General features: G+C 39.8%; 1 protein-coding gene across 2 annotated transcripts; it reads left to right on the forward strand.

Annotated features, from left to right (window-relative positions):
* Positions 1 to 22,177, forward strand: LOC139366034 (NXPE family member 3-like). 2 transcript variants are annotated; one of them, XM_071103116.1, is made up of 6 exons: positions 1 to 340; positions 12,233 to 12,312; positions 13,581 to 14,353; positions 20,468 to 20,535; positions 20,992 to 21,198; positions 21,443 to 22,177. In XM_071103116.1, exons 2-6 carry the CDS (start codon positions 12,247 to 12,249, stop codon positions 21,973 to 21,975), a joined length of 1,647 nt encoding a protein of 548 aa, XP_070959217.1. In that variant the 5' UTR covers positions 1 to 340; positions 12,233 to 12,246; the 3' UTR covers positions 21,976 to 22,177. The 2 variants fall into 2 exon arrangements, with proteins under 2 accessions (XP_070959217.1, XP_070959218.1); XM_071103117.1 differs by lacking the exon at positions 1 to 340 and adding an exon at positions 12,042 to 12,130 and having other exon boundaries at positions 12,236 to 12,312.
* The last annotated feature ends 4,279 nt before the right edge of the window (positions 22,178 to 26,456 follow it).

Below are 26,456 nucleotides of genomic sequence, written 5' to 3' on the forward strand. Positions count from 1 at the left end.
ACTCTCTCTTTGGCATACTGCCCAGACAGACAGTCCTAGAAAATTTAAACTTGAGAAATTGCTCTTTGATAAGAATCAATTTTTGTATATATATTTTTTAACGATTTTAATTTAAAACAATCACAGTAAGGTACTTAATTGTTACCCAGAAATGATTAGATAATGAGATTAAAACGGCTTCATTGGACCTTTTTAAATTCAGCTACAGTCATAGGGTGGATAGCTGTTTTTTAGGTGGGGAGAGATGGTCGAAAGCCATTATAGGAGATAATCATAAATTACTAACCATTCAGCACCGTCCACGAGTCCGTCAAGAGGGTATTTCTGTGGAGATGCGCTTGTAAGTACAATATATTTTCAAAATAATACCTGGTGAGTAAATAAGACTTTAGAGAGTGTATGGAGAATACTATTTCATATCCGTTTTGTGGGGTAGGCTACTAGACTCCATGAATAATGGTAACATTTAACGTATGATCTGGAGCGTTTTCCTAAGATTAGTTTGATTATTTACACTCTGCTTAACCATTGAAGAAGGTCTTGTAAATGTTTCGGCTTGTTATTAACCACCCAGATTAATCAAGTATCAAAATACTCCATAGCCTAATTTTGCATGGAATTATAGAAATCAGTAGGCCTACCTCATATTTTTGATACCTACAATTTTCATTATTTGTTGTTCTTGTTAACCTAAAAAGTGAATGTAGCCTACATTATACATGTTTCCATTGACACAGGTTAATCCGACAAAAGTCTAATTGAAGCGGCAGATATAGGAGAAACCTTCTAAAGATAGACAACATTTTTATTCGTTCCACAGGGGTGAATATTTGTTTTGTAGAACTTTCTTTATTGTGACAAATGATGGTGGAAACGGTGTTTTTCGAGTAAATGGTGATTGCCGAATCCTTTTGAAGGTAGCTACGTAGGGCACGTTATGTCACCGTAACTTTAACGTTCCACTTCACATTTAATTTTAAATGCCTACTGCTTGCAAAATAAACATTCAACTATACAAATAATGTTTATTTGCAGGACAAGGATTGTACAGACCTTCAATAATGCCTGAATTGCTTCGCCTTACTTTTGTGGTTGGCTGGCAAGTTTAACCATCCAATTGTTTCCGATCTACAGGAGTGCACGTTTCACCATGGCACGGACCGTGGCGATACGTTGGCACATTATAACTATGAGAATATTGCAAACATTACTGAATTCTTGCATTATATCTGTTCGGGCTTTTACGGGCTACCGTAGACATGAAACTGCACAATTGGCCTAAATGGGTAATGGAAACACTTCAATCACCTCATTATTATTCGACACTATAGTTTTTGCTAATATAAAGGCTCTGAAAGTGTTACATTTGTAATCATTCAAGAGTGTTGAAATCCTACCTTGAAATAACTGTCTCGCCTGTAATGATGTCAGAGCTGTACAGAGCACATCAGTCAATCAGCCACTGAAATAGCCGCCTAGCCAACATTTCAACTATTTTCAATCATCATATTTGTCACTTTGGTCCTACATAGGCCTATATGTTCACCTACAATTTAATTGATGAATGAATTGTATTTTATTGCACCGATAAAAGATGGTTAAATGGAAATGTACAACTGTCGAGTTTATTTTCTATATGTCAGCAAAGAAAATCACTGTACAAGTTCATGGAAACTTAGCTAGTGACTTAACCTTTCCGAGTTTGTAGACTACTCAGTACTCTACTTTTTTTGTACCAGATTGTCGAGATGTGTTAAATTAATCTTGTTTCCCATGCAGGAAATAGTATATTTTGAGTAATTTAAGTACATGATTGTAAAATAACAATTATGGTGGTTTAGTCTTCACAAAAGAAGTGTCATTATCAGAACTATATGAATATTAGGTTAATGTATCTAATGCATCATTATGTTTTCCTTATTATTATTTACTTCAGTAGGCCTATCATGGTTGCTCAGTTCATATGCATAAGAGCCAACAGTGACAGTTTTGAAGGTATTTCGTACACTTTGTATTTTGTTGTCCAATAAGGCCAATAAGAACAAACTCTCGGATAGCCTATGAACGCCTTTTGATTAATTGTTGACTATTGATGATACTCTAGTTTGATTTAAGGACTGCTTTGGACTGTCAGAAGTATGAAGCATTGGCTGTAGCAAACTTTGTTAAAGCCCCATAGTGGTGCAAGATTGCATTCTTCAGAGGGATTTACTGCTCTGTTTACTGTATTTTACAGGAAAGTTTAGTTATGTTTAGATATAATCCATATAGCCTGCCTGTATTCAAACAAATCCAGCATAAAGTGTTTGAACATCATCTTTCATTATGACATGGTGGTTGGTTGCCTACTAGAAAGCAAGTTTGAACGAGTCTTTTTGAAGTGCAAATGCGTTACAGCTATGCTGGAGTGGAAAGGACACATCCCAACATGCACCAGCTGCAGCACAGCCTGCCCAATAGGCTACATTTACAGAGACCTCATTCCTTGCTTCAGGTAGACGTGACTGAGTATTTATTCCTGTCAACAGGGTTGGGGAGTAACTGATTACACACACGTATAATTTGATTGCAAAAATCCTAAAACAAATCAATTACTTCACCAGCAAAAAGATTGTAATCAGGTGACAGATACTTTTGAAAGAAATAGATGATTTTTTGGGGGGATTACTTTAAAGAACCAGTGCAGTCAAACTATATTTTTCTGTGTTTTATGCTGCCTAGAATGCCAGCATACTGGAGTCGCCTCTTCACTGTTAACGTTTCTGGCTATTTTGAGCCTGTAATTGCACCCACAAATGCTGATGCTCTAGATACTCAACTAGTCTAAAGAAGGCCTGTTATATTGTTTCTTTAAACTGGACAACAGTTTTCAGCTGTGCTAACATAATTGCAAAATGGTTTTCTAATGATCAATTATCCTTTTAAAATGATGAACTTGGATTAGCTAACACAACGTGCCATTGGAACACAGGAGTGTGTGTTGCTTGTAATGGGCCTCTGTACGCCTATGTAGATATTCCAGGAAAAGGAAATCAGCAGTTTCCACCTGCAATAGTCATTTACAACATTAACAATGTCTACACTGTATTTCTGATCAATTCAATGTTATTTTAAATGGACAAAAAATGTGCTTTTCTTTCAAAATCATGGACATTTCTAAGTGATCCCAAACTTTTGAAAGGTAGTGTATACAGTTTGAAGTCAGAAGTTTACATACACCTAGCCAAATGCATTTAAACTCAGTTTTTCACAATTCCCTGTCTTAGGTCAGTTAGGATCACTCCTTTATTTTAAGAATGTGAAATGTCAGAATAATAGCGGAGAGAATGATTTATTTCAGCTCTTACTTCTTTCATCACATTCCCAGTGGGTCAGAAGTTTGCATACACACAATTAGTATTTGGTAGCATTGCATTTAAATAGTTTAACTTGGGTCAAACGTTTCAGGTAGCCTTCCATCAGCCTCCCACAATCAGTTGAGTGAATTTTGGCCATTTCCTCCTGACAGAGCTGATGTAACTGAGTCAGGTTTGTAGGCCTCCTTGCTCGCCACACATTTTCTATAGGATTTGGGTCCGGGCTTTGTGATGGACAATACCTTGACTTTGTTGTCCTTAAGCCATTTTGCCACAACTTTGGAAGTATGCTTGGGGTCATTGTCCATTTGGAAGACCCATTTGCGACCAAGCTTTAACTTCCTGACTGATGTCTTGAGATGTTGCTTCAATATATATACACATACATTTCCTACCTCATGATGCCATCTATTTTGTGAAGTGCACCAGTACCTACTGCAGCAAAAGCACCCCCACAACATGATACTGCCATCCCTGTGCTTCACGTTTGGGATGGTGTTCTTTGGCCTGCAAGCCTCCCCCTTTTTCCTCCAAACATAACGGTCATAATGGTCATTATGGCCAAACAGTTCTATTTGTGTTTCATCAGACCAGAGGACATTTCTCCAAAAAGTATGATCTTTGTCGCCATGTGCAGCAAACCGTATGGTGGTTTTGGAGCAGTGGCTTCTTCCTTGCTGAACGACCTTTCAGATTATGTAGATATTGGACTCGTTTTACTGTGGATACAGATACTTTTGTACCTGTTTCCTCCAGCATCTTCACAAGGTCCTTTGCTGTTGTTCTGGGATTGAGTTGCACTTTTGTACCTGTTTCCTCCAGCATCTTCACAAGGTCCTTTGCTGTTGTTCTGGGATTGAGTTGCACTTTTCACACAAATTACGTTAATCTCTAGGAGACAGAACGCGTCTCCTTCCTGAGCGGTATGACGGCTGTGTGGTTCAATGGTGTCTATTCTTGCGTACTATTGTTTGTACAGATGAACGTGGTACCTTCAGGCATTTGGAAATTTCTCCCAAGGATGAACCAGGCTTGTGGAGGTCTACACTTTTTCTTCTGAGATCTTGGCTGATATCTTTTGATTTTCCCATGATATCAAGCAAAGAGGCACTGAGTTTGAAGGTAGGCCTTGAAATACATCCACAGGTACACCTCCAATTGACTCAAATGAGGTCAATTAGCCTATCAGACTCTTCTAAAGCCATGACATACTTTTCTGGAATTTTCCAAGCTGTTTAAAAGCACAGTCAACTTAGTGTATGTAAACTTCTGACCCACTGGAATTGTGTGTCGTGGTAATTTCCTGTAGTACTAAGTGAAAGGAGAGTTTACAAACCACACACAAGTCAGAGTTATACTTTAAACTTCATATTTTCATTATATGAGCTTCAACATAGCCCTTTGTCTCTCAGATCAATTCAGTGTCTATAAATTAATTCTGAGTGTCAACATAATGGCAACTGAGATCTTTTATAACAAAGATCCACCCCCCAGTTGACATGACAAACCACAGATAATAGGAAAACTGCACAAAGGCCTTTTACTTGAGAGAGGAGTATCCCATAGCCAGATAGCATTAGCTATAAATTATCGTTCAGTTTGCTCTCTAAGACGAGGTTCTACTTCTCGTTCTTGGTACTTCCTATTACCAAAACATTACCTCATCCAATGGCATATATCAATTGTCAATTCTAGATACTCCCATCTCAAATACAACCCACCCCTGGACAAGCTCCCTGAGAGGAGTGAGCCTCTAGGTCATATACTATGAAAGACAAGTTTCAACATCAGAGGGGACATACAATGGTTCCAGACACTGCCATACTCCTCCCCCCAATGGGAAAATTAGGGAGTGACTGGAGTACAGACATAGTGGAGCCCTTCACATGGTTTAACAGATATATTCATTATGAAGACAATGTTCAAACCTGACTTCTCCCTTTCTGATATTCTGCCTATTACCAGACATGTAAAGGACAAGCCTGACCTCTCCCCTCTCTGGGCCCCAAGTCACTTTTCCCTAGAGAAGCATATTATGAAAGTAGATAAAATATATTATTTATCAATGTTACCTAACTAATTCTGATTCAGCTATGACATGTGATACAGTGAAATAATCTGTCTGTAAACAATTGTTGGAAAATGTACTTGTGTCATGCACAAAGTAGATGTCCTAACCAACTTGCCAAAACTATAGTTTGTTAACAATAAATTTGTGGAGTGGTTGAAAAACGAGTTTTAATGACTCCAACCTAAGTATGTAAACTTCTGACTTCAATTGTACGAAAAACAGACTATTTACACGGGATAAGACAAACACACATCCGACTGCTACGCCATCTTAGATTGTGTGTTGAAGCAAACTGTATTTCCACACTTTGTGTTTGGAATAATAGCCTACTGTGAAATTGTCAAAATGATGATAATGCCCTTATGTAAAACCTTTTCAGACAGTCAGCGGAATATCACCGAGTTCCCAGGTCTAGGTGACCAAATCCACGAAATTAACAAACAAATCAACATGCAAAAAAGTATTACTTCAACAACATAAGCATGCATAAAAAGGTATTTAACTGCAACAAAATGACTATTCCAAAACATTGATTTTTATTGTTAAACGTGACAATGTACACTGATAGTGTTAGCCAGCTAGCTAGAGTGGGCAAGTTAGCTGGTCCTGCTGATGGACATAGGTGCTGACGTATCACCACCCATGCAAAGTTTTCGACTGTGATTAGTCTTCTTCGGTGAGGTTTAACGTGGTTGGCATCCAATAAATGTTGCATTACCGCCACCTATAAGACTGGAACACAACTCCCTTATACTTTGCTTGAAAAAATAATAATAATAAGCAAATACCCTACCATCTAACACTACACTCACAAATAAAAAACAACCCTACCCTACTCCATTATTGAAATCTATTTAGTCCTATTTCAGGCCAACAACCCGGAAAGGATTGGACACCACCACTTAACACACCCTGTAACTCTTCTGAATTAATTTCTCGTACACCCAAATATCTCTCTGCAGCTGCCACCACAACAATTTTCTGCGACTTATGTTCTATCCCTGGAGTACTATAAATGCTATAAATGCTAAAAATCCAATCTTACTGAAACATATATCAGTTGTTGGCCTATCCTTCTGTACTGGTACAGATCCCCTTGGGCACCCCTACAATTAACACATAACAGTACTTTCCCCAATGCTACACATTCCTTTGTCTCATGCCCTTCTGCACACTTCTCCCACCTAAGAACCTCCCTCCTACACACTGCTGCCACACTGCCCATAAGCTTGACACCTGTAACAACTTAATGTATTTGGCACTAAAGCTCGTACAGGATAACTTACATATCCTAACATCACTTTGTCCGGCAAAGACTCAACATCAAAACTAAAAAAGAAGAGACAAGGGTCCACTTTTTCCAAAAACTTCACGCCTACTGTCACCTGTGATTGGTCCACAACAACAGCATCACTTCAAAAATAGAGCAGAATCCTATTTTCTCTGCCCCAGCTGAGCAGCTTCCATTGGCACGAGCACTGCCGACTGCTCCACCTGGATATAATTTCTATCCAGAATTTTTATTATATAGCCAATTTTGACTTTGTCTGTGGTAACTAGTGGAAATGGTTGTGCCTGTTGTTCACATGCGTATCTGTCCTCTCATTGGCTAGAATTGTCCCACCTGATCTTGGCTCCTCCTGACTGCCTTCTATTTTTGAAGACATTTATTTTCCTTGTTAGAACGGCCACTAGAGTATCATGATATGATTATTTAGTGTCTCATAATTATGACTTGCATATATCTTAATTTTGAGATGTCCCTCTAAGGCCCTTTTGCTAGCTTGCTAGCTCCGGCCCGCCGAGCCACTCACTGGACCCCTATGATCACTCGACTATGCATGCCTATCCCTAATGTCAATATGCCTTGTCCATTGCTGTTTTGGTTAGTAATTATTGCCTTATTTCACTGTAGAGCCCCTAGCCCTGCTCAATACACCTTAGTTAACCCTTTAGTTCCACCTCCCACACATGCGGTGACCTCACCTGGTTTAAATGATGTTTCTAGAGACAATATCTCTCTCATCGTCACTCAATGCATAGGTTTACCTCCACTGTATTCACATCCTACCATACCTTTGTCTGTACATTATGCCTTGAATCTATTCTACCATGCCCAGAAACCTGCTCCTTTTACTCTCTGTTCCGAACGTACTAGATGACCAATTCTTATAGCCTTTAGCCGTACCCTTATCCTACTCCTCCTCTGTTCCTCTGGTGATGTAGAGGTTAATCTAGACCCTGCAGTGCCGAGCTCCACTCCCATTCCCCAGGCGCTCTCATCTGTTGATTTCTGTAACCATAAAAGCCTTGGTTAAATTAATGCATGTTAACATTAGAAGCCTCCTCCCTAAATGTGTTTATTCACTGCCTTAGCACACTGCCAATCCGGATGCCCTAGCTGTGTCTGAATCCTGGCTTAGGAAGACCACAAAAACCCCTGAAATTTCCATCCCTAACTATAACAATTTCCGACAAGATAGAACTGCCAAAGTGGGCGGAGTTGCAATCTACTGCAGACAAAGCCTGCAAGGTTCTGTCTTACTATCCAGGTCTGCGCCCAAACAATTTGAGATTCTACTTTTAAAAATTCACCTTTCCAGAAACAAGTCTCTCACTGTTGCCGCTTGCTATAGACCACCTTCTGCCCCCAGCTGTGCCTTGGACACCATATGTGAATTGATTGCCCCCCATCTATCTTCAGAGCTTGTGCTGTTAGGTGACCTAAACTGGGAAATGCTTAACACCCCGGCCATCCTACAATCTAAGTTTGATGCCCTCAATCTCACACAAATATCAATGAACCTACTAGGTACAACCCCAAATCCATAAACACGGGCACCCTCATGGATATCCTCCTAACCAACCTGCCTTCCAAATACACCTCTGCTGTCTTCAACCAGGATCTCAGCGACCATTGCCTCATTGCCTGTGTCCGTAATGGGCCTGCGGTCAAACGACCACCCCTCATCACTGTCAAAGACTCCCTAAAACACTTCAGCGAGCAGGCATTTCTAATCGACCTGGCCCGGGTATCCTGGAAGGATATGGACCTCATTCCATCAGAGGATGCCTGGTTATTCTTTAAAAGTGATTTCCTCACCATCTGAAATAAGCATGCCCCATTCAATTTTTTTTTAACCAGGAACAGATATAGCCCTTGGTTTACTCCAGCCTGACTGCCCTTGACCAGCACAAAAACATCTTGTGGCGTACTGCATTAGCATCGAATAGCCCCCACGATATGCAACTTTTCAGGGAAGTTAGGAACCAATATACACAGGCAGTCCGGAAAGCAAAGGCTAGCTTTTTCAAACAGAAATTTGCATCCTGTAGCACAAACTCAAAAAGGTTCTGGGACACTGTAACGTCTATGGAGAATAAGAGCACCCCCTCCCAGCTGCCCACTGCACTGAGGCTAGGAAAAACTGTCACCACCGATACATTCACAATAATTGAGAATTTCAAAAAGCATTTTTCTACGGCTGGCCATGCTTTCCGCCTGGCTACCCCTACCTCGGTCAACAGCCCTGCACCCCCCACAGCAACTTGCCCAAGCCTCATCCATTTCTCCTTCACCCAAATCCAGATAGCTGATGTTCTGAAAGAGCTGCAAAATCTGGACCCCTACAAATCAGCCGGGCTAGACAATCTGGACCCTACAATTATCTGCCTAAATTGTTGCAACCCCTATTACTAGCCTGTTCAACCTCTTTCGTATCGTCTGAGATCCCCAAAGATTTGAAAGCTGCCGCGGTCATCCCCCTCTTCAAAGGGGGAGACAATCTAGACCCGAACTGGTGCAGACCTATATCTATCCTACCCTGCCTTTCTAAGGTCTTCGAAAGCCAAGTTAACAAACAGATCACCGACTATTTTGAATCCAGCCACACCTTCTCCGCAATGCAATCTGGTTTCCGAGCTGGTCATGGGTGCACCTCAGCCACGCTCAAGTTCCTAAACGGTATCATAACCGCCATCGATAAGAGGCAATACTGTTCAGCTGTATTCATCGACCTGGCCAAGGCTTTCGACTCTGTCAATCACCACATTCTTATCGGCAGACTCAACAGCCTTGGTTTCTCAAATGACTGCCTCGCCTGGTTCACCAGCTACTTCTCAGACAGAGTTCAGTGTGTCAAATCGGAGGGCCTCTTGTCCGGACCTCTGGCAGTCTCTATGGGGGTGCCACAGGGTTCAATCCTCGGGCCGACTCTTTTCTTTGTACACATCAATGATGTTGCTCTTGCTGCTGGTGATTCTCTGATCCACCTTTAAGCAGACAACACCATTCTGTATACTTCTGGCCATTCTTTGGACACTCTTAACTATCCTCGAGACAAGCTTCAATGCCATACGACTCTCCTGTGGCCTCCAACTGCTCTTAAATGCAAGTAAAACTAAATGCATGCACCTAAACCAATCGCTGCCCACCCGCCCGTCCAGCATCATTACTGGTGGTTCTGACTTAGAATATGTGGACAAATACAAGTACCTAGGTGTCTGGTTAGACTCTAAACTCTCCTTACAGCCTCACATTAAACATCTCCATTCCAAAATGAAATCTAGAATCGGTTTCCTATTTCGCAACAAAGCATCCTTCACTCATGCTGCCAAACATACCCTCGTGAAACTGACTATCCTACCGATCCTTGTCTTTGGCGACGTCATTTACAAAATAGCCTCCAACACTCTACTCAGCAAATTGGATGCAGTCTATCCCAGTGCCATCCATTTTGTCACCAAATCCCCATATACTACCCACCACTGCGACCTGTATGCTCTCGTTGGCTGACCCTCGCTTCATATTCGTCGTTAAACCCACTGGCAACAGGTCATCTATAAGTCTTTGCTAGGAGCCCGATATCTCACAGGATGTATAAATCAGAAATGTCCCTTTAGAACTCACCACCAAATGGGGTAATAAGAGGAAGTCCAGCGGCGGGAAGAAGGAGAAGGTGGAGGTAGATGAAACTTGGCCAACGTTCTACACATTTTTTTTGTCAATGGAACATTATATCTCAATTTAGTTTTCTTTTCTGTTACGAACAGTGTGAACTAAGTTTTGTGGACTTTTTTTGTTGTTTAAAAGGAGTACATGGGCAAATGTATTTATTGCACTCGTGCACTTCACAGAGAAGGCGTTCCCTGATGGAAATTTGCAAATACATGCTAAAACGTGCCAATAGGATCTCACTCTCTTGCTTGGCTTTGCCCACCTCCTTGCTTGTCCCTGCACACAATGCTTATTTTGCTCCCATTGGATATGACACTGTTGAGATATCTTGGCTTAGTTACCAGTATCTTTGCTAATGTTCTTGTCACTTGCTAGCAAGCTAGCTAGCAAACTTCAGCTACCACAGTCATGTCAAACATTGCACCTGGAATGAAACACTAGCTGCATTTCTGTTTGTTTGAGCCTTTGTTCTATTGGTATTTACTTGGCTATATCCATAATGATGTTGATGAGGTCTGACAGCCAGACAGCAATGCTTATATTAACCCCCTCTGTTACAAAACAAATAGTAGCCTTCAATATAAAGTTGTTTTTGATCAAATAAAAACCTGTCACTTTTGTGCTTTTACACATTTTTCGCGATATCCAATTGGTAGTTTCAGTCTAGTCCCATCGCTGCATCTCCCGTACGGACTCAGAAGAGGCAAAGGTCGAGAGCCATGCATCCTCCGAAACATGACCCAAGAAGCAACACTGCTTCTTGACACACTGCTCGCTTAACCCAGAATCCAGCCGCACCAATGTGTCGGAGGAAACACCGTACACCTGGCGACTGAAGTCTTCTTGCAGGCACCTGACCCACCACAAGGAGTCGCTAGGACAAGGAAATACAGTGAGCCAAACCTTCCCCTAACCCGGACGACGCTGGGCCAATTGTATGCCGTCTCACGGTCACTGCTGACTGTGACACAGCCTGGAATCGAACCCGAGTATGTAGTGATGCCTCGAGCACTGCGATGCAGTGACTAAGTACCGCTGCCCCACTCGGGAGGCCCACTTTGTCACTTTCACAAGGTTGTAGTAATTAAAGTTTCAGCTATTATGACATTGGCTCAAATCTAGGTTTTGCCTTTATATTTCAAGACAATGAACAACAATAATATCAGTCAGTTAACATGACCTTTATGAATTATGAAACCTTCCTGCTTTAAGTGATTTTTGGATTACATAAATGCATCAAGATTTACAAAAACGTACGTTAGCTGATCTCCTAAATCGATGTTTACCATCCAAACAAGTAATTTCCCAATTGGCTTTGGTCAACGAGCTATGGCGGAGTTAGTGCCAACAAAAAGATGCCATTACTATTGCTCTCTATCAAGCCTCCAGACGGTGCCCATCTGCGTCTCCTCCAGTGCGAGCACGAGCTGCAGTGTATAGCTTCATGCACTAGCAACAACCGTTGAATTAGCAGCTCTCTATTTTCATCAAGAATATTTTGTGGTAGACTTTACCAAACAGAACTGAAAATGTGACCAGACAAGCAGCAAGTTGACAAAACAATGCATGCAGTCAGCTAGATGGCTAACTTTAGCGTCCACCATCCTCATGTGTTTCTCTAGCAGTGAAGTTCTCTCCAGAGTCCAAGTACAAAGCAAAGCATATTGTTGATTTGCCCAATCAATCCTGCTGAGAACTTGATAAATTCAGCTTCCCCTCTGAGAATAAACCAGACCTACATTATAGGTCATTCTATTAATTTACACATTTTCATTCATATTTGTATAATTGTGACTGTTTATTATTACTGTACTCAAGGTCACTTTGATGTTCTCTTTAATTTACCAGCAGATATATGGAGGATGGGAAGACTGCTTCAGCTACTGATATTGGCTTTGATACTACTGATCTGCATTTATGTATTATTGGTAAGTTCTAACATTTTAAACATTTATTTTGTTTTAACCATTTTGAAGCTATACATTGTTTACGACAGCATTATTGATACAAGATTATACAGTGCATTCATATCCTTCCCCTTTTTTCACATTTTATGTTACAGCCTTATTCTAAAATTGATTAAATAAATCCTCATCAATCTACACATAATGCCTAGTAACATTTTAGAAAATTGATAAAAAATAAATCACAGAAACACCTTAAGTATTCAGACCCTTTGCTATGAGACTCGAAATTGAGCTCGGGTGTATCCTGTTTCCGTCGATCATCCTTGAGATGTTTCTACAACCTGATTGGAGTCCAGTGGTTAGAGTACTGGGCCAGTAACCGAAAGGTTTCTGGATTGAATACCCGAGCTGACAAGGTAAAAATATGTCATTCTGCCCCTCAACAAGGCAGTTAACCCACTGTTCCCCGGTAGGCCATCATTGTAAAAAATAATTAAAGCGTGGTGGCAGCATCGTGGTGTGGGGATGTTTTTCAGCTGCAGGGACTGGGAGACTAGTCAGTAAGAGATCATTGATGAAAACCTGCTCTAGAGCACTCAGGACGTCAGACTGGGGTGGAGGTTCACCTTCCAACTGGACAATGACTCTAAGCACACAGCCAAGACAACACATGAGTGGCTTTGGGACAAGTCTCTGAGTGTCGTTGAGGAGCCAAAGCCCGGACTTGAACCCAATTGAACATCTCTGGAGAGACCTGAAAATATCTGTGCAGCAACACTCGCCATACAACCTGACAGAGCTTGAGAGAATCTGCAGAGAAGAATGGGATAAACTCTCCAAATACAGGTGTGCCAAGCTTCTAGCGTCATACCCAAGAAGACTTGAGGCTGTAATCCCTGCCAAAGGTGCTCCAACAAAAGTACTGAGTATAAAGTGTCTGAACTTATGTAAATGTTATATTTCAGTTTTTAATTTTAATACATTTGCTAAAATCTCTAAACCTGTTTTTGCTTTGTCAATATGGGGTATTGTGTGTGTAGATTGAGGGAATATAACAATTTAATCAATTTTAGAATAAGGCTGTAACTTGTCAAAATGTGGAAAAGGTCCAGACGTCTGAATACTTTCCGAATGCACTGTGTTTGGGGTTTTGATGGGGTAAGACAGCTATACTAAGCTCAAGAGGTATTAAGGTACACTTTATATGTGCCTCTAGGCTTTAGTCAATATAATGATTAGGCCAATAGTTTGTTTGGTGATAAACAGATTCTTTCTTTGTCTCACTGTAGGTATGTCAATTCAACCAGTGCCTGCTGAATGTGTCACCATCCAATCATCTCAAATACAACCACACTAGCTTCACAAGTTGTAGTGGAATCACCAACAGGACATTTACACCAACCAATGACTCCTTAATAAGTAAAGAGGAATGGGAATCTCTGCTCACAGAGCTACAATGGTCATTACCGCCTGTTGTCCCCTTATCCACAGATGAGGCCACAAACCCCACTAAGTGCTCATTCTCTGTTGTCAACCCCAATTCAAACCACACAGTTGGAGGGTTTATAGATGTGATTTTGATAGCTAGAGATACTAAAAACAGGATCAAAACCTATGGAGGGGACTTTTTTCAGGCCAAGTTGTTTAACTCAGAACTTAAGGCCAGTACTTATGGAGCTGTAACAGACCACTTTAATGGCACCTACACTGCCCGTCTGGCCCTGCTTTGGCCCGGACCTGCCAAGGTGTCCATCCGCCTAGTGCACTCCAGCGAGGCTGTGCAGGTACTGTGTAGGCAAAGGGAACAGGACCCAGATAAGGTCTACTTCCAAGGCTACTTTGAGGAGGGTGGCAAGCAGGAAACGGTGATGTGCAATGCCCAGAGAAGTCCTAGGCTGGTGGGGAATGACGCACAGTGTTGCTGTGAGTACAGAGAGCCAGTCACTGGGGAGACCTGGTTCTGTCGTCGGCCATCTTCCCTGCCTTGCCATGCTTTGACCTACCACAGCATGGGCGGTTACCAGGCAGTACTCTCCAAGGTGGAGACGACCCTTCTAAAGAGGTAGATACAGTGTCTTCAGAAAATTTTCATACCCCTTGACTTATTCCATTTTTTTTTGTTACAGCCTAAATTCAAAATGGATGAAATTGATTTGTTTTCTGACCCATATACACACAACACCCCATAATGACAAAGTGAAAACATGAAATGTAATTTATGTAAGATTCACACCCGTTCTGGGTAAGCTTTCCACACCTGAATTGTGCAACATTTTCCCATTATTATTTTTAGAATTCTTCAAGCTCTGTCAAATTGGTTGTTTATCATTGCTAGATAACCCTTTAAAAGTCTTGCCATAGATTTTCAAGCAGATTTAAGTCAAAACTGTAACTCGGCCACTCAGGAACATTCACTGTCTTCTTGGTAAGCAACTCCAGTATATATTTGGCCTTGTTTTTTAGGTTATTGTCCTGCTGAAAGGTGAATTTCCCAGTGTCTGTTGGAAAGCAGACTAAACCAGGTTTACCTCTAGGATTTTTCTTGTGCTCAGATCCATTCTGTTTTGTTAAGGACTCTCCAGCAGTTATTTTTACGATATATGTTTTTGACATTCCTGAAGAAAATAATGTGCTTTTTACTCCATACATTTTCTCTGACACCCAAAAGTACTCCTTAGCAGGACAGGACAATGGTCCAATTCATGCACTTCTCAAGAGAACATCCCTGGTCATCCCTATTGCCTCTGATCTGGTGGACTCACTAAACACAAATGCTTAATTTGTAAATTATATCTGAGTGTTGGAGTGTGCCCCTGGCTATCCGTACAAGAAAACGGTGTCGTCTGGTTTGCTTAATATAAGTTAATTTAAATGATTTATACTTTACCTTTTGATACTTAAATATATTTGAGCAATTACACTTACTTTTGATATTTAAGTATATTTAAAACAAAACTTTTAGACTCTTAATCAATTAGTGTTTTACTTATTTAATTGTACTTTTACTTCTATTAAGGCATCTTTACTTTTACTCAAGTATGACATTTAGGTACTGTTTTCACCACTGCTCCCCAGGGCTTAATGATGACAAGCATACCCATAACATGATGCAGCCACCGCTATGTTTGAAAATATGAGTGGTACTCAGTAATGTTTTGGATTTTACCTATACATAACACTTTGTATTCAGGACAAAAATGTAATTGCTTTGCAGTATTACTTTAGTGCCTTGTTGCAAACAGGATGAATGTTTGGGAATATTTAATAATGTACATGCTTCCTTATTTTCACTCTGTCAATTAGGTTGGTATTGTGGAGCAACTACAATGTTGTTGATCCATCCTCAGTTTTGTCCTATCACAGCCATTAAACTCTAACTATTTTAAAGTCACCATTGGCATGAAGGACAACTGTATCTTTGTAATGACTGGGTGTATTGATACACCATCCAAAGTGTAATTATTAACTTCACCATGGACCATGCATTTTTGTATTACCCATCTACCAATAGGTGCCCTACTTTAAGAGGCATTGAAAAACCTCCATGGTCTTTGTGGTTGAATCTGTGTTTGAAATTCACTGCTCGACCGAGGAACCTTAAAGATATTTGTGTGTGGGGTACAGAGAGGAGGTAGTCATTCAAAAATCATGTTAAACACTATCATTGCATACAGAGTGAGTCCATGCAACTTATTATGTGACTTGTTAAGTGGATTTTGGCTCCTGAACTTAAGACTTGCCAACACAAAGGGGCTGAATACTTAATTAATTTGAAAAACATGATTTCACTTTGATATTACGGGGAATAGTGTGTAGGCCAGTGACGACAAAATCTGAATTGAATACATTATAAATTCAAGCTGTAAAACCAAATGTGGAAAGGTCAGAGTGTAAATTCATTCTAAAGGCAATGTATGTACAAATTTCTACAACTCACAGGGTTTATATGCAATTATACGCAATACAATCCATATAATAATTATGTTAATCACAAACTGAGCTGGTAGATTAGTCGGTCTACACATAGAGGGCAAAATATAGCCTTCACTCCAAGTTTAGTTTTGTGCAATGCACATCCAGGACCAAAAACAATTAGCTGGCCTTAGATATCCTATTGGATAACATGGAACACAAGCCATGATACCAAAGGAAATTTGGGACAGAGTTGAGACCATGCAGAGTTGAGGCACATGCAGACCAAAAAGTGAAAGAGAATAAACATTAACATATATATTTGCAGTGGGGTTATTGAGGTGAAGATTCTGTGGTGGGTTCTTCACTGTCAGTCCTCAAAGATGAAGTTGCATTGAATCAAATATATTATTTCAGATGATTTATCACGCATAAGGGCAGGGTGCAGCTAGTTTGGACTAATCCCGCAAAATTAGAACAGTATGACAAAACGACAGAGGTTTATGATAAACCCAAACAAAATCCCTCCCCCAAATGACAAACAAAAGAATGTATTGCATGATGAAGAATAACTAAACTATGTATACAAAGAGAACATTATTGGTTTTTCATTTAGAAGATACGGGGGGGAAACATGTATGGTGTGACAGACAAATCACTTGTTATTTATTCAACATTGGATTATCAGCTGATGTAAAGCAGTAAGGTTTGCTGGGCTGTGAGGGTCCCATGTACAAGGCCAAACTGGAAAGAGTCAACAATAGGGGATTTCCTGTTTAAAGGGAATGACGTTTATTATTATTTTAAGAGGCCTTCTTCTGGTATTAATGAGTGGTCCCACTAAGGAAGGGAGCACAGTGGGAACGAGGATACAGTTGTCATGTTCGGACCCTAGTTATTGTGTTAATTGTTTGTTTTAGTGGATCAGGATGTGAGTTGGGTGGGCATTCTATGTTTTGTGTGTCTAGGTTGTTTTTCTGTGTTCGGCCTAGTATGGTTCTCAATCAGAGGCAGGTCGTTAGTTGTCTCTGATTGAGAATCATACTTAGGTAGCCTGGGTTTCACTGTTGTTTGGTGGGTGATTGTTTCCGTGTCTGTGGTTTACACCACACGGTACTGTTTTTGGTTTTGGTTATTCACGTTACGTTTATTGTTTTTGTATGGAGTGTTCAGTTTATGTGTTTAAATAAACAACCATGGACAGTTACCACGCCGCATACTGGTCCTCCGATCCTTCTCGCCACTCCTCTTCAGACGAAGAGGAGGAAAACCATTACAACAGTATACAGTACTATTGTGTATTGCTTTGTGTGTCATTTTCAATTGAGCTGTGAACTACAATACATAGGTCTATATTTATTATTAATAATACATTAAACTTCTATAGTTATTTTAATAAAGAACAAATGTAGATCATTTCAATTCATTCTTTAGTGACATTGAATGTAGCCAGTAGGATACTTCATTGTACACTACCATTCAAATGTTTGGGGTCACTTAGAAATGTCCTTGTTTTCCATGAAAGCATACATGAAATGAGTTGCAAAATGAATAGAAAATATAGTGAAGACATTGACAAGGTTATAAATAATGATTTTTTTTTTACAAATTGAAATAATTGTGTCCTTCAAGCTGCGCTTATGTCAAAGAATCCTCCATTTGAAGCAATTACAGCCTTGCAGACCTTTGGCATTCTAGTTGTCAATTTGTTGAGGTAATCTGAAGAGATTTCACCCCATGCTTCCTGAAGCACCTCCCACAAGTTGGATTGGCTTGATGGGCACTTCTTACATACCATACGGTCAAGCTGCTCCCACAACAGTGCAATAGGATTGAGATCCGGGGACTGTGCTGGCTACTCCATTATAGACAGAATACCAGTTGACTCCTTCTTCCCTAAATAGTTATTGCGTAGTTTGGAGCTGTGATTTGGGTCATTGTCCTGTTGTAGGAGGAAATTGTCTCCAATTAAGTGCAGTCCACAGGGTATGGCATTGCAATGTGGAGTGATAGCCTTCCTTCAAGATCCCTTTTACCCTGTACAAATCTCCCACTTTACCACCACCAAAGCACCCCCAGACCATCACATTGCTTCCACCATGCTTGACAGATGGCGTCAAGCACTCCTCCAGCATCTTTTCAGTTGTTCTGCGTCTCACGGATGTTCTTCTTTGTGATCCGAAAACCTTTGCAAATCTGCCTAGAAGGCCAGCATCCCAGAGTCGCCTCTTCACTGTTGACCGTGAGACTGGTGTTTTGCGGGTACTATTTAATGAAGCTGCCAGTTGAGGACTTGTGAGGCGTCTGTTTCTCAAACTAGACACTCTAATGTACTTGTCCTCTTGCTCAATTGCGCACCGGGGGCCTCCCACTCTTCTTTCTATTCTGGTTAGTGCTGTTCTGTGAAGGAAGTAGTACACAGCGTTGTACGAGATCTTCAGTTTCTTGGCAATTTCTCGCATGGAATAGCCTTCATTTCTCTGAACAAGAATAGACTGACGAGTTTCAGAAGAAAGTTCTTTGTTTCTGGCCATTTAGAGCCTGTAATCAAACACACAAATGCTGATGCTCCAGATACTCAACTTCTCTAAAGAAGGCCAGTTTTATTACTTATTTAATCAGCACAACAGTTTTCAGCTGTGCTAACATAATTGCAAAAGGTTTTCTAATGATCAATTAGTCTTTTAAAATGATAAACATGGATTAGCTAACACAGCGTGCCATTGGAACACAGGAGTGATGGTTGCTGATAATGGGCCTCTGTACACCTATGTAGATATTCCATTAAAAAATCAGCTGTTTCCAGCTACAATAGTCCTTTACAACATTAACAATGTCTACACTGTATTTCTGATCAATTTGATGTTATTTTAATATACAAACAATGTGCTTTTCTTTCAAAAACAAAGACATTTCTAAGTGACCCCTAACTTTTGAACGGTAGTGTATTACTGTATGTGGACTGATATGAGGTGAATGGAATGTAGTTACCAAGGCCCTTTGCTTAAAAACCTCTTAAGGATCGGTCGCTTTTTTTCCCAATTTTCGGCTAAAATGACATACCCAAATCTAACTGCCTTGTAGCTCAGGACCTGCAGCAAGGATATGCATATTATTGACACCATTTGAAAGGAAACATTTTGAAATTTGTGGAAATGTGAAATGAATGTAAGAGAATATAACACATTAGATTCGGTAAAAGATAATAGAAAGAAAAGACCATGCGCTTTTAAAAATGTTTTACCATCTTTGAAATGCAAGAGAAGATGGCAGCAGTGTATGTGTAAAGTTTTAGACTGATCCAATGAACCATTGCATTTGTGTTCAAAATGGGGTGTCAATACTGCCCAGATGTGCCTAATTGGTTTATTAATAACTTTTTAAGTTCCTAACTGCACTCTCCGCAAACAATAGCATGGTATTATTTCACTGTAATAGCTATTATAAATTGGACAGTGCAGTTAGATTAACAATAATTTAAGCTTTCTGCCAATATCAGATATGTCTATGTCCTCGGAAATATTCTTGTTACTTACAATCTCATGCTAATCGTATTAGCCTACGTTATCTCAACCGTCACGAGGGGGACCATCAATCCTGTAGAGGTTAATGATCATTTTGTAATGTATTACAGTCTGATTTGCTTGGACGGTTTCCCATTTGATGCCGAAATTCTACATAGAGTCATTTATCTTTTAATCATCTCAGGAATACAATGTGATGGCGTCATTAAATTGCACGTCCCATTTTGCTCACTGCTGTACAGTCATATAAGCATGGCATAAAATGAGTCTGGGAATGTGTAGGAAATATCTCAATACTTTTAGGAACAACACAAAATGTAAATATTGGGGAAAATGTATCTTAAGGGAATTAGGTCAGACCAGCCCACATTCAACCGTTAGTGATTAAAACCATTATTATATATATATATATATATTAATTGAACCATTACTGATGATAGAGAGGACTTTAGGTGAGAGTACATTGAACTTAAACATCATAACTATTGAATAGTTCTGTAATTCGGTGTGTAGTATTGATGGCTGTCTCAGGTTGAGTATTGCATGTGGAACTCTTTTATTTGGAAGAGGCCCTGGTGTGAAACATGAAAAGTTTCTTGCAGCAAAGATGTTGAAACATATGGCACACATTTGGCACAGCAGCCATGTAGTAAACAGTACTAAGAACAAAAATGCAAAACACTTTTGGTTACTTGTTAACAACGTTTTGAAATGATTGTAAACTTCCTTCTTCTCTGCAGTTCCACAAACATTATTGTACCAGGTGACGATTCAGCTATCGATGTCCAGCAACAGGACACTGAAATCCGTAAGTTGTTCCAAACTACTTCTCCTTTGCTAAACTTATGAACCAACAGCCAAGTCTGACATAGGCCTAGCTAATTGACTGCAACTCACAAGACTTTTGCAGAGACATCCGCATGTGTTTCTCACAGCTTTGACTTTCAGAAGAAAAAATATAAAAACATAACCACAATGGTTGCTTCAAGGTGATGCAAGTCCTTTGCCAGTACAATTTGTTTTGACGGCGTTACATTACTTGTTTAATCTAATTTATATTCATAGATGATATTAAAAACATTTAAATTAATCACATGATTAGTTGTGGGATTATCACAATGAATGTCAAAATGAGGATATATAAAAACATTTCAAATTAATCACATGCTTTAGCCTAACGCATATGATTAATTATTAACCCACTGTTATCTATTAACCCCATGTTGTTCTAACATAGGCCTGAAAGTATTTTTTCTCTCTCTAGGATCACAAACAAAATGTCGTCCTGGTTTGCACACCTCAGTACCAGCTGGATTCTACTTCCAGGATCACTGGACGTCCCTGGTGTGTGACTCAAAATCCTTTCCCTCAGCTAAACTAATATCTGGATGCCTGAAGGACAAACAGATCCTTATGATGGGTGACTCCACTCTCCGTCAGTGGTTCGACTACCTGGAGGAATCTGTGCCAAGTATGATATAGTTTGTAATCAGTTTATTTTGTCAATATGTTTGTAGTCAAGTCCATGTGTTCAAATGGGTTTACATGGGTTAATAAAGCTTTGGCCAGGCAATTATGTAACTAGTATTGTTGAATGCAAAGACACCCAAGTAAGTCACCCAAATAACTTTTAGAACTTCTTTCTTTAATGCATATCCCAGCACATTGTTTGTCTGAATTAATATATTTGCATAAAACTTATGATCCTTCTGCAGCATTGAAACGCCTGAACCTTCACACATCAAGCAAATCGGGCCCCTTTGAGGCAGTCGACACCCAGTCCAACACCCGTATCATCTGGCGGGCCCATGGGATCCCTATACGGACAAGCAAGACCCCCTGGGCTGACCTTCACTACATCGCCAGGGAGGTGGAGGATATGGCAGGGGGTGCACACTCTGTAGTCGTCTTCACCATCTGGGCTCATTTCACCACGTACCCATTGGCTATGTACGCACACCGTCTGGTCGTCATCCGTAGGGCTGTGGTGTCGCTCCTTAGCCGATCTCCCACTACCCTGGTAGTGATCAAGTCAGCCAACACGGGCTACAAGGATGTGTACGGCAGCGACTGGCTCTCCTGGCAGCTCGACATGGCACTCAGGGAAATATTCAAGGACTTGCCTCTGGTCCTCATTGACGTTTGGCAGATGACCTCCTGCCACTATTCTCCGGACAACATTCACCCGCCCTCTGTGGTGATCCAAAATGAAGTGGATCTCTTCCTGTCCTTTGTTTGTCCACAGTGAAAAATGTTGTAGTCATGCCTGTAGTAACATTGTGCCTTACTGTGTACAAAATGCTGTCTCCGAAAGGATTCTACAGTATATTGGAAAAGGGATTGTAATGTTAGGAAGATAATTCCTTTAAAAACTGTTTGCCTGATTCAAAATGAATGTTAAGCTTTTCTAACTGGCCTTATTTTAAAATAAAAACTACTTTAACTATGAACACTCGTCAAAACTATGGCAAACCACAGAGCTCAATGTTTTCTTTACAACCAAAATCCCCTCAACCTTTATCATTTCTGTTTCTCACACATTTCTGAGAATAGCATAACTATTAATATCCACAGAGAATCGATTCAAGAGAAGCGCTGATACCCAGTGCTCCTAGTTGTATTTTAAGCACTTAATGAGATTTTCATTTAAATATTATTTGATAGATTATTATTGACACTTAATACAGATTATGTGAATTTACTTTTAAATACATTATGTGCAATTGAGAAGGACACATGAGATTCGCAGTAAGAAACTTGTTGCAGGTTTTGAAAATCAGTGTTTTACTTTTAATCTTACCCAGTGATGTCACGGATACCTTTTATTTTTATCCACAGATTATAGAAAAGAAAGTGACACAATCTATTGTTTGTTGTTTACTCAGTAATTTGTTGAAGCACCTTTGGCACTGATTAGTCTTAAATATTCTTGGGTATGGCGCTACAAGCTTGGCACACCTGTATTTGGGGATTTTATCCCATTCTTCTCTGCAGAGCCTCTCAAGCTCTTGTCAGGTTGAATAGGGACCAGTTCTTATTCTCTAATAAGAGTCCCTCAACTTAAACATTGAACAGGAAGGACAAACATTACAGGTTTGGCTTATATATTTTGAAATAACTTTTATTAAAAACAAGAACAGTTTCTATGTCTTAGCTTGTCTTTGTCAATAACGTTTCTTCTAAGCAACCACACATGGACAACACAACATGGACTTGTTTGAGTTCAAATAAAGGCAGTTCCTTAAAAGTTTGGCTGCAACCATTTTTGACCGTTATCTTTCTCAGCAGACCACTTCCTCTGTAGGCCAAAGAGAAATTGTTTGTTTAAAGGCCCAATATATTTGGTACAAAAACTCTAAAAAACAGTGGTGTAATGTACTTAAGGAGTAATGCTTTAAAGTACTACTTAAGTCATTTGGGTAGGGTATCTTTACTTTTCAAGTAATATACTTGGCTACTTTTACTTCACTACAATCCTAAAGAAAATGATGTACTTTTTACTCCATACATTGAGAGTTGGAGCGTACCCCTGGCTATCCGAAAATAAATAAAACACTAGAAAATGTGGCTGTCTCCTTTGCTTTGAAATGATTTATACTCTTCGATTTTGTAGTGTTTTATTCATTTACGGATAGCCAGGGGTACGCTCCAACTCTCAAACAACTCTCAGGCAGTAGGGATGACCAGGGATGTTCTCTTGATAAATGTGTGAATTAGACAATTTTCCGGTCCTGCTAAGCATTCAAATTGTAACAAGTACTTTTGGGTGTCAGGGAAAATGTATGGAGTACAAAGTACATAATTTTCTTTAGAAATGTAGTGAAGTAAAAGTAGCCAAGTATATTACTTGTAATGTAAAGTACAGATACCCCAAAAAATAAATTAAGTAGTACTTTAAAGCATTACTCCTTAAGTACTTTACACCACTGCTTTTTGGAGTTTTTGTACCAAAGATATTGGGTCTTTAAACAAACAATTTCTCTTTGGCCTACAGAGGAAGTGGTCTGCTGAGAAAGAAAACCATCAAAAATAGTTGTAGCCAAACTTCTAAGGAACTTCCTTTATTTTAACTCAACCAAGTCCATGTTGTGTTGTCCATGCATGGTTCCTTAGCTTAGTTTTTCTCAGTCATGTTTTTCTTCTAAAACAATGGTATTATTGTAGTTATAGTTATCAAGAAACTGTTCTTGTTTTTAATAAAAGTTATTTCGAAATATATACAGTGCCTTGCGAAAGTATTCGGCCCCCTTGAACTTTGCGACCTTTTGCCACATTTCAGGCTTCAAACATAAAGATATAAAACTGTATTTTTTTGTGAAGAATCAACAACAAGTGGGACACAATCATGAAGTGGAACAACATTTATTGGATATTTCAAACTGTTTTAACAAATCAAAAACTGAAAAATTGGGCGTGCAAAATTATTCAGCCCCTTTACTTTCAGTGCAGCAAACTCTCTCCAGAAGTTCAGTGAGGATCTCTGAATGATCCAATGTTGACCTAAATGACTAATGATGATAAATACAATCCACCTGTGTGTAATCAAGTCTCCGTATAAATGCACCTGCACTGTGATAGTCTCAGAGGTCCGTTAAAAGCGCAGAGAGCATCATGAAGAACAAGGAACACACCAGGCAGGTCCGAGATACTGTTGTGAACAAGTTTAACGCCGGATTTGGATACAAAAAGATTTCCCAAGCTTTAAACATCCCAAGGAGCACTGTGCAAGCGATAATATTGAAATGGAAGGAGTATCAGACCATTGCAAATCTACCAAGACCTGGCCGTCCCTCTAAACTTTCAGCTCATACAAGGAGAAGACTGATCAGAGATGCAGCCAAGAGGCCCATGATCACTCTGGATGAACTGCAGAGATCTACAGCTGAGGTGGGAGACTCTGTCCATAGGACAACAATCAGTCGTATATTGCACAAATCTGGCCTTTATGGAAGAGTGGCAAGAAGAAAGCCATTTCTTAAAGATATCCATAAAAAGTGTCGTTTAAAGTTTGCCACAAGCCACCTGGGAGACACACCAAACATGTGGAAGAAGGTGCTCTGGTCAGATGAAACCAAAATTGAACTTTTTGGCAACAATGCAAAACGTTATGTTTGGCGTAAAAGCAACACAGCTGAACACACCATCCCCACTGTCAAACATGGTGGTGGCAGCATCATGGTTTGGGCCTGCTTTTCTTCAGAAGGGACAGGGAAGATGGTTAAAATTAATGGATCAGATTCTTCACAAAAAAATACAGTTTTATATCTTTATGTTTGAAGCCTGAAATGTGGCAAAAGGTCGCAAAGTTCAAGGGGGCCGAATACTTTCGCAAGGCACTGTATGTATATGTGTGTGTATATATATATATATATGCCAAACCTGTAAGGTTTGTCCTTCCTTTGAAATGATTTATACTCTTACATTTACTTTTGATACTTAAGTATATTTAAAAACAAACACTTTCAGACTTTTACTCAAGTAGTTTTTTATTGGGTGACTTTAACTTGAGTCATTTTCTATACTCAAGTATGACAATTGGGTACTTTTTCCAACACTGCCGAATAGCAAGTCCTGTAGGCTCTCTCTTTTGTCTTATTTTGATTATTGTCCCGTCTTGTGGTTGAGTGCTGCAAGGAAAGCCATAGTAAAGCTGCAGCTGGCCCAGAACAGAGCGGCACATCTGGCTCTTCATTGTAATCTGAGGGCTGATATAAATACTATGCATTCCAGTCTCTCTTGGTTAAGGGTTGAGAGACTGACTGCATCACTTCTTCTTTTTATAAGAAAATGTATGTGTTGAAAATCACAAATTGTTTGCATAGCCAACTTACACACAGCTCTGACACACACACTTAACCCACCAGACATGCCACCAGGGGTCTTTTTACAGTTCCCAGGTCCAGAACAAATTCAACAAAGCGTAGGGTATTATATAGAGCCACTATTGCATGGAACTCCCTTCCATCTCATATTGCTCAAGTGAACAGCAAACCTTGTTACAACAACCAGATAAAGCAATACCTTGCGGCACAACGCCTCTCCCCCTATTTGACCTAGATAGTCTGTGTGTATGCATTGATATGTAGGCTACGTGTGCCTTTGGTATAAATTAATGATCTAGTTCTGTTCTTGAGCTGTTCTTGTCTATTAATGTTCTGTATTATGTCATGTTTCATGTTTTGTGTGGACCCCAGGAAGAGTAGTTGCTGCTTTTGCAACAACTAATGGGGATCCTAACAAAATACCAAAATACCAAGGCAGCCATTTTTATCTCAATATCAAATCATTTCTGGATAACAACTAGGTATCGTCCTGTGATTTAAAAAATTTAATCTGAACAATGAGCAATTTTTCAAGCAAGAATTTTGCTCTGACTTTCAAATAGCCCTTACACTAAAAGGGTGTTATCATATTTTCACAGTAAATCACTGGGCCTTTAAATAAATACCATGGTCTTAGCTTGTCTTAACATATTAGATTATAGTGATAGGGGAAATAACCTATACAGTTACGTATCATAATATTATTTTTGATGATATATCGTATTGTTTTGACTATCGCAATATTATTTTTGCGCTCGTTGTCTATACCTGCACCAAAACTCCAGTATTTTGCCTTCATAGTTTGTTCTCCATCTTCTTTTTAAATAGGGAGCTAATTTGTTTTCAGCACTTTTATTTCCAATACTGATCAAAACCAGTTTTCTCACGGCTCTTGTCCCTCTGGTAT

This window comes from Oncorhynchus clarkii, chromosome 14 (assembly GCF_045791955.1).
Source record: "Oncorhynchus clarkii lewisi isolate Uvic-CL-2024 chromosome 14, UVic_Ocla_1.0, whole genome shotgun sequence".
In the NCBI taxonomy this organism is placed as follows: Eukaryota; Metazoa; Chordata; class Actinopteri; order Salmoniformes; family Salmonidae; genus Oncorhynchus; species Oncorhynchus clarkii.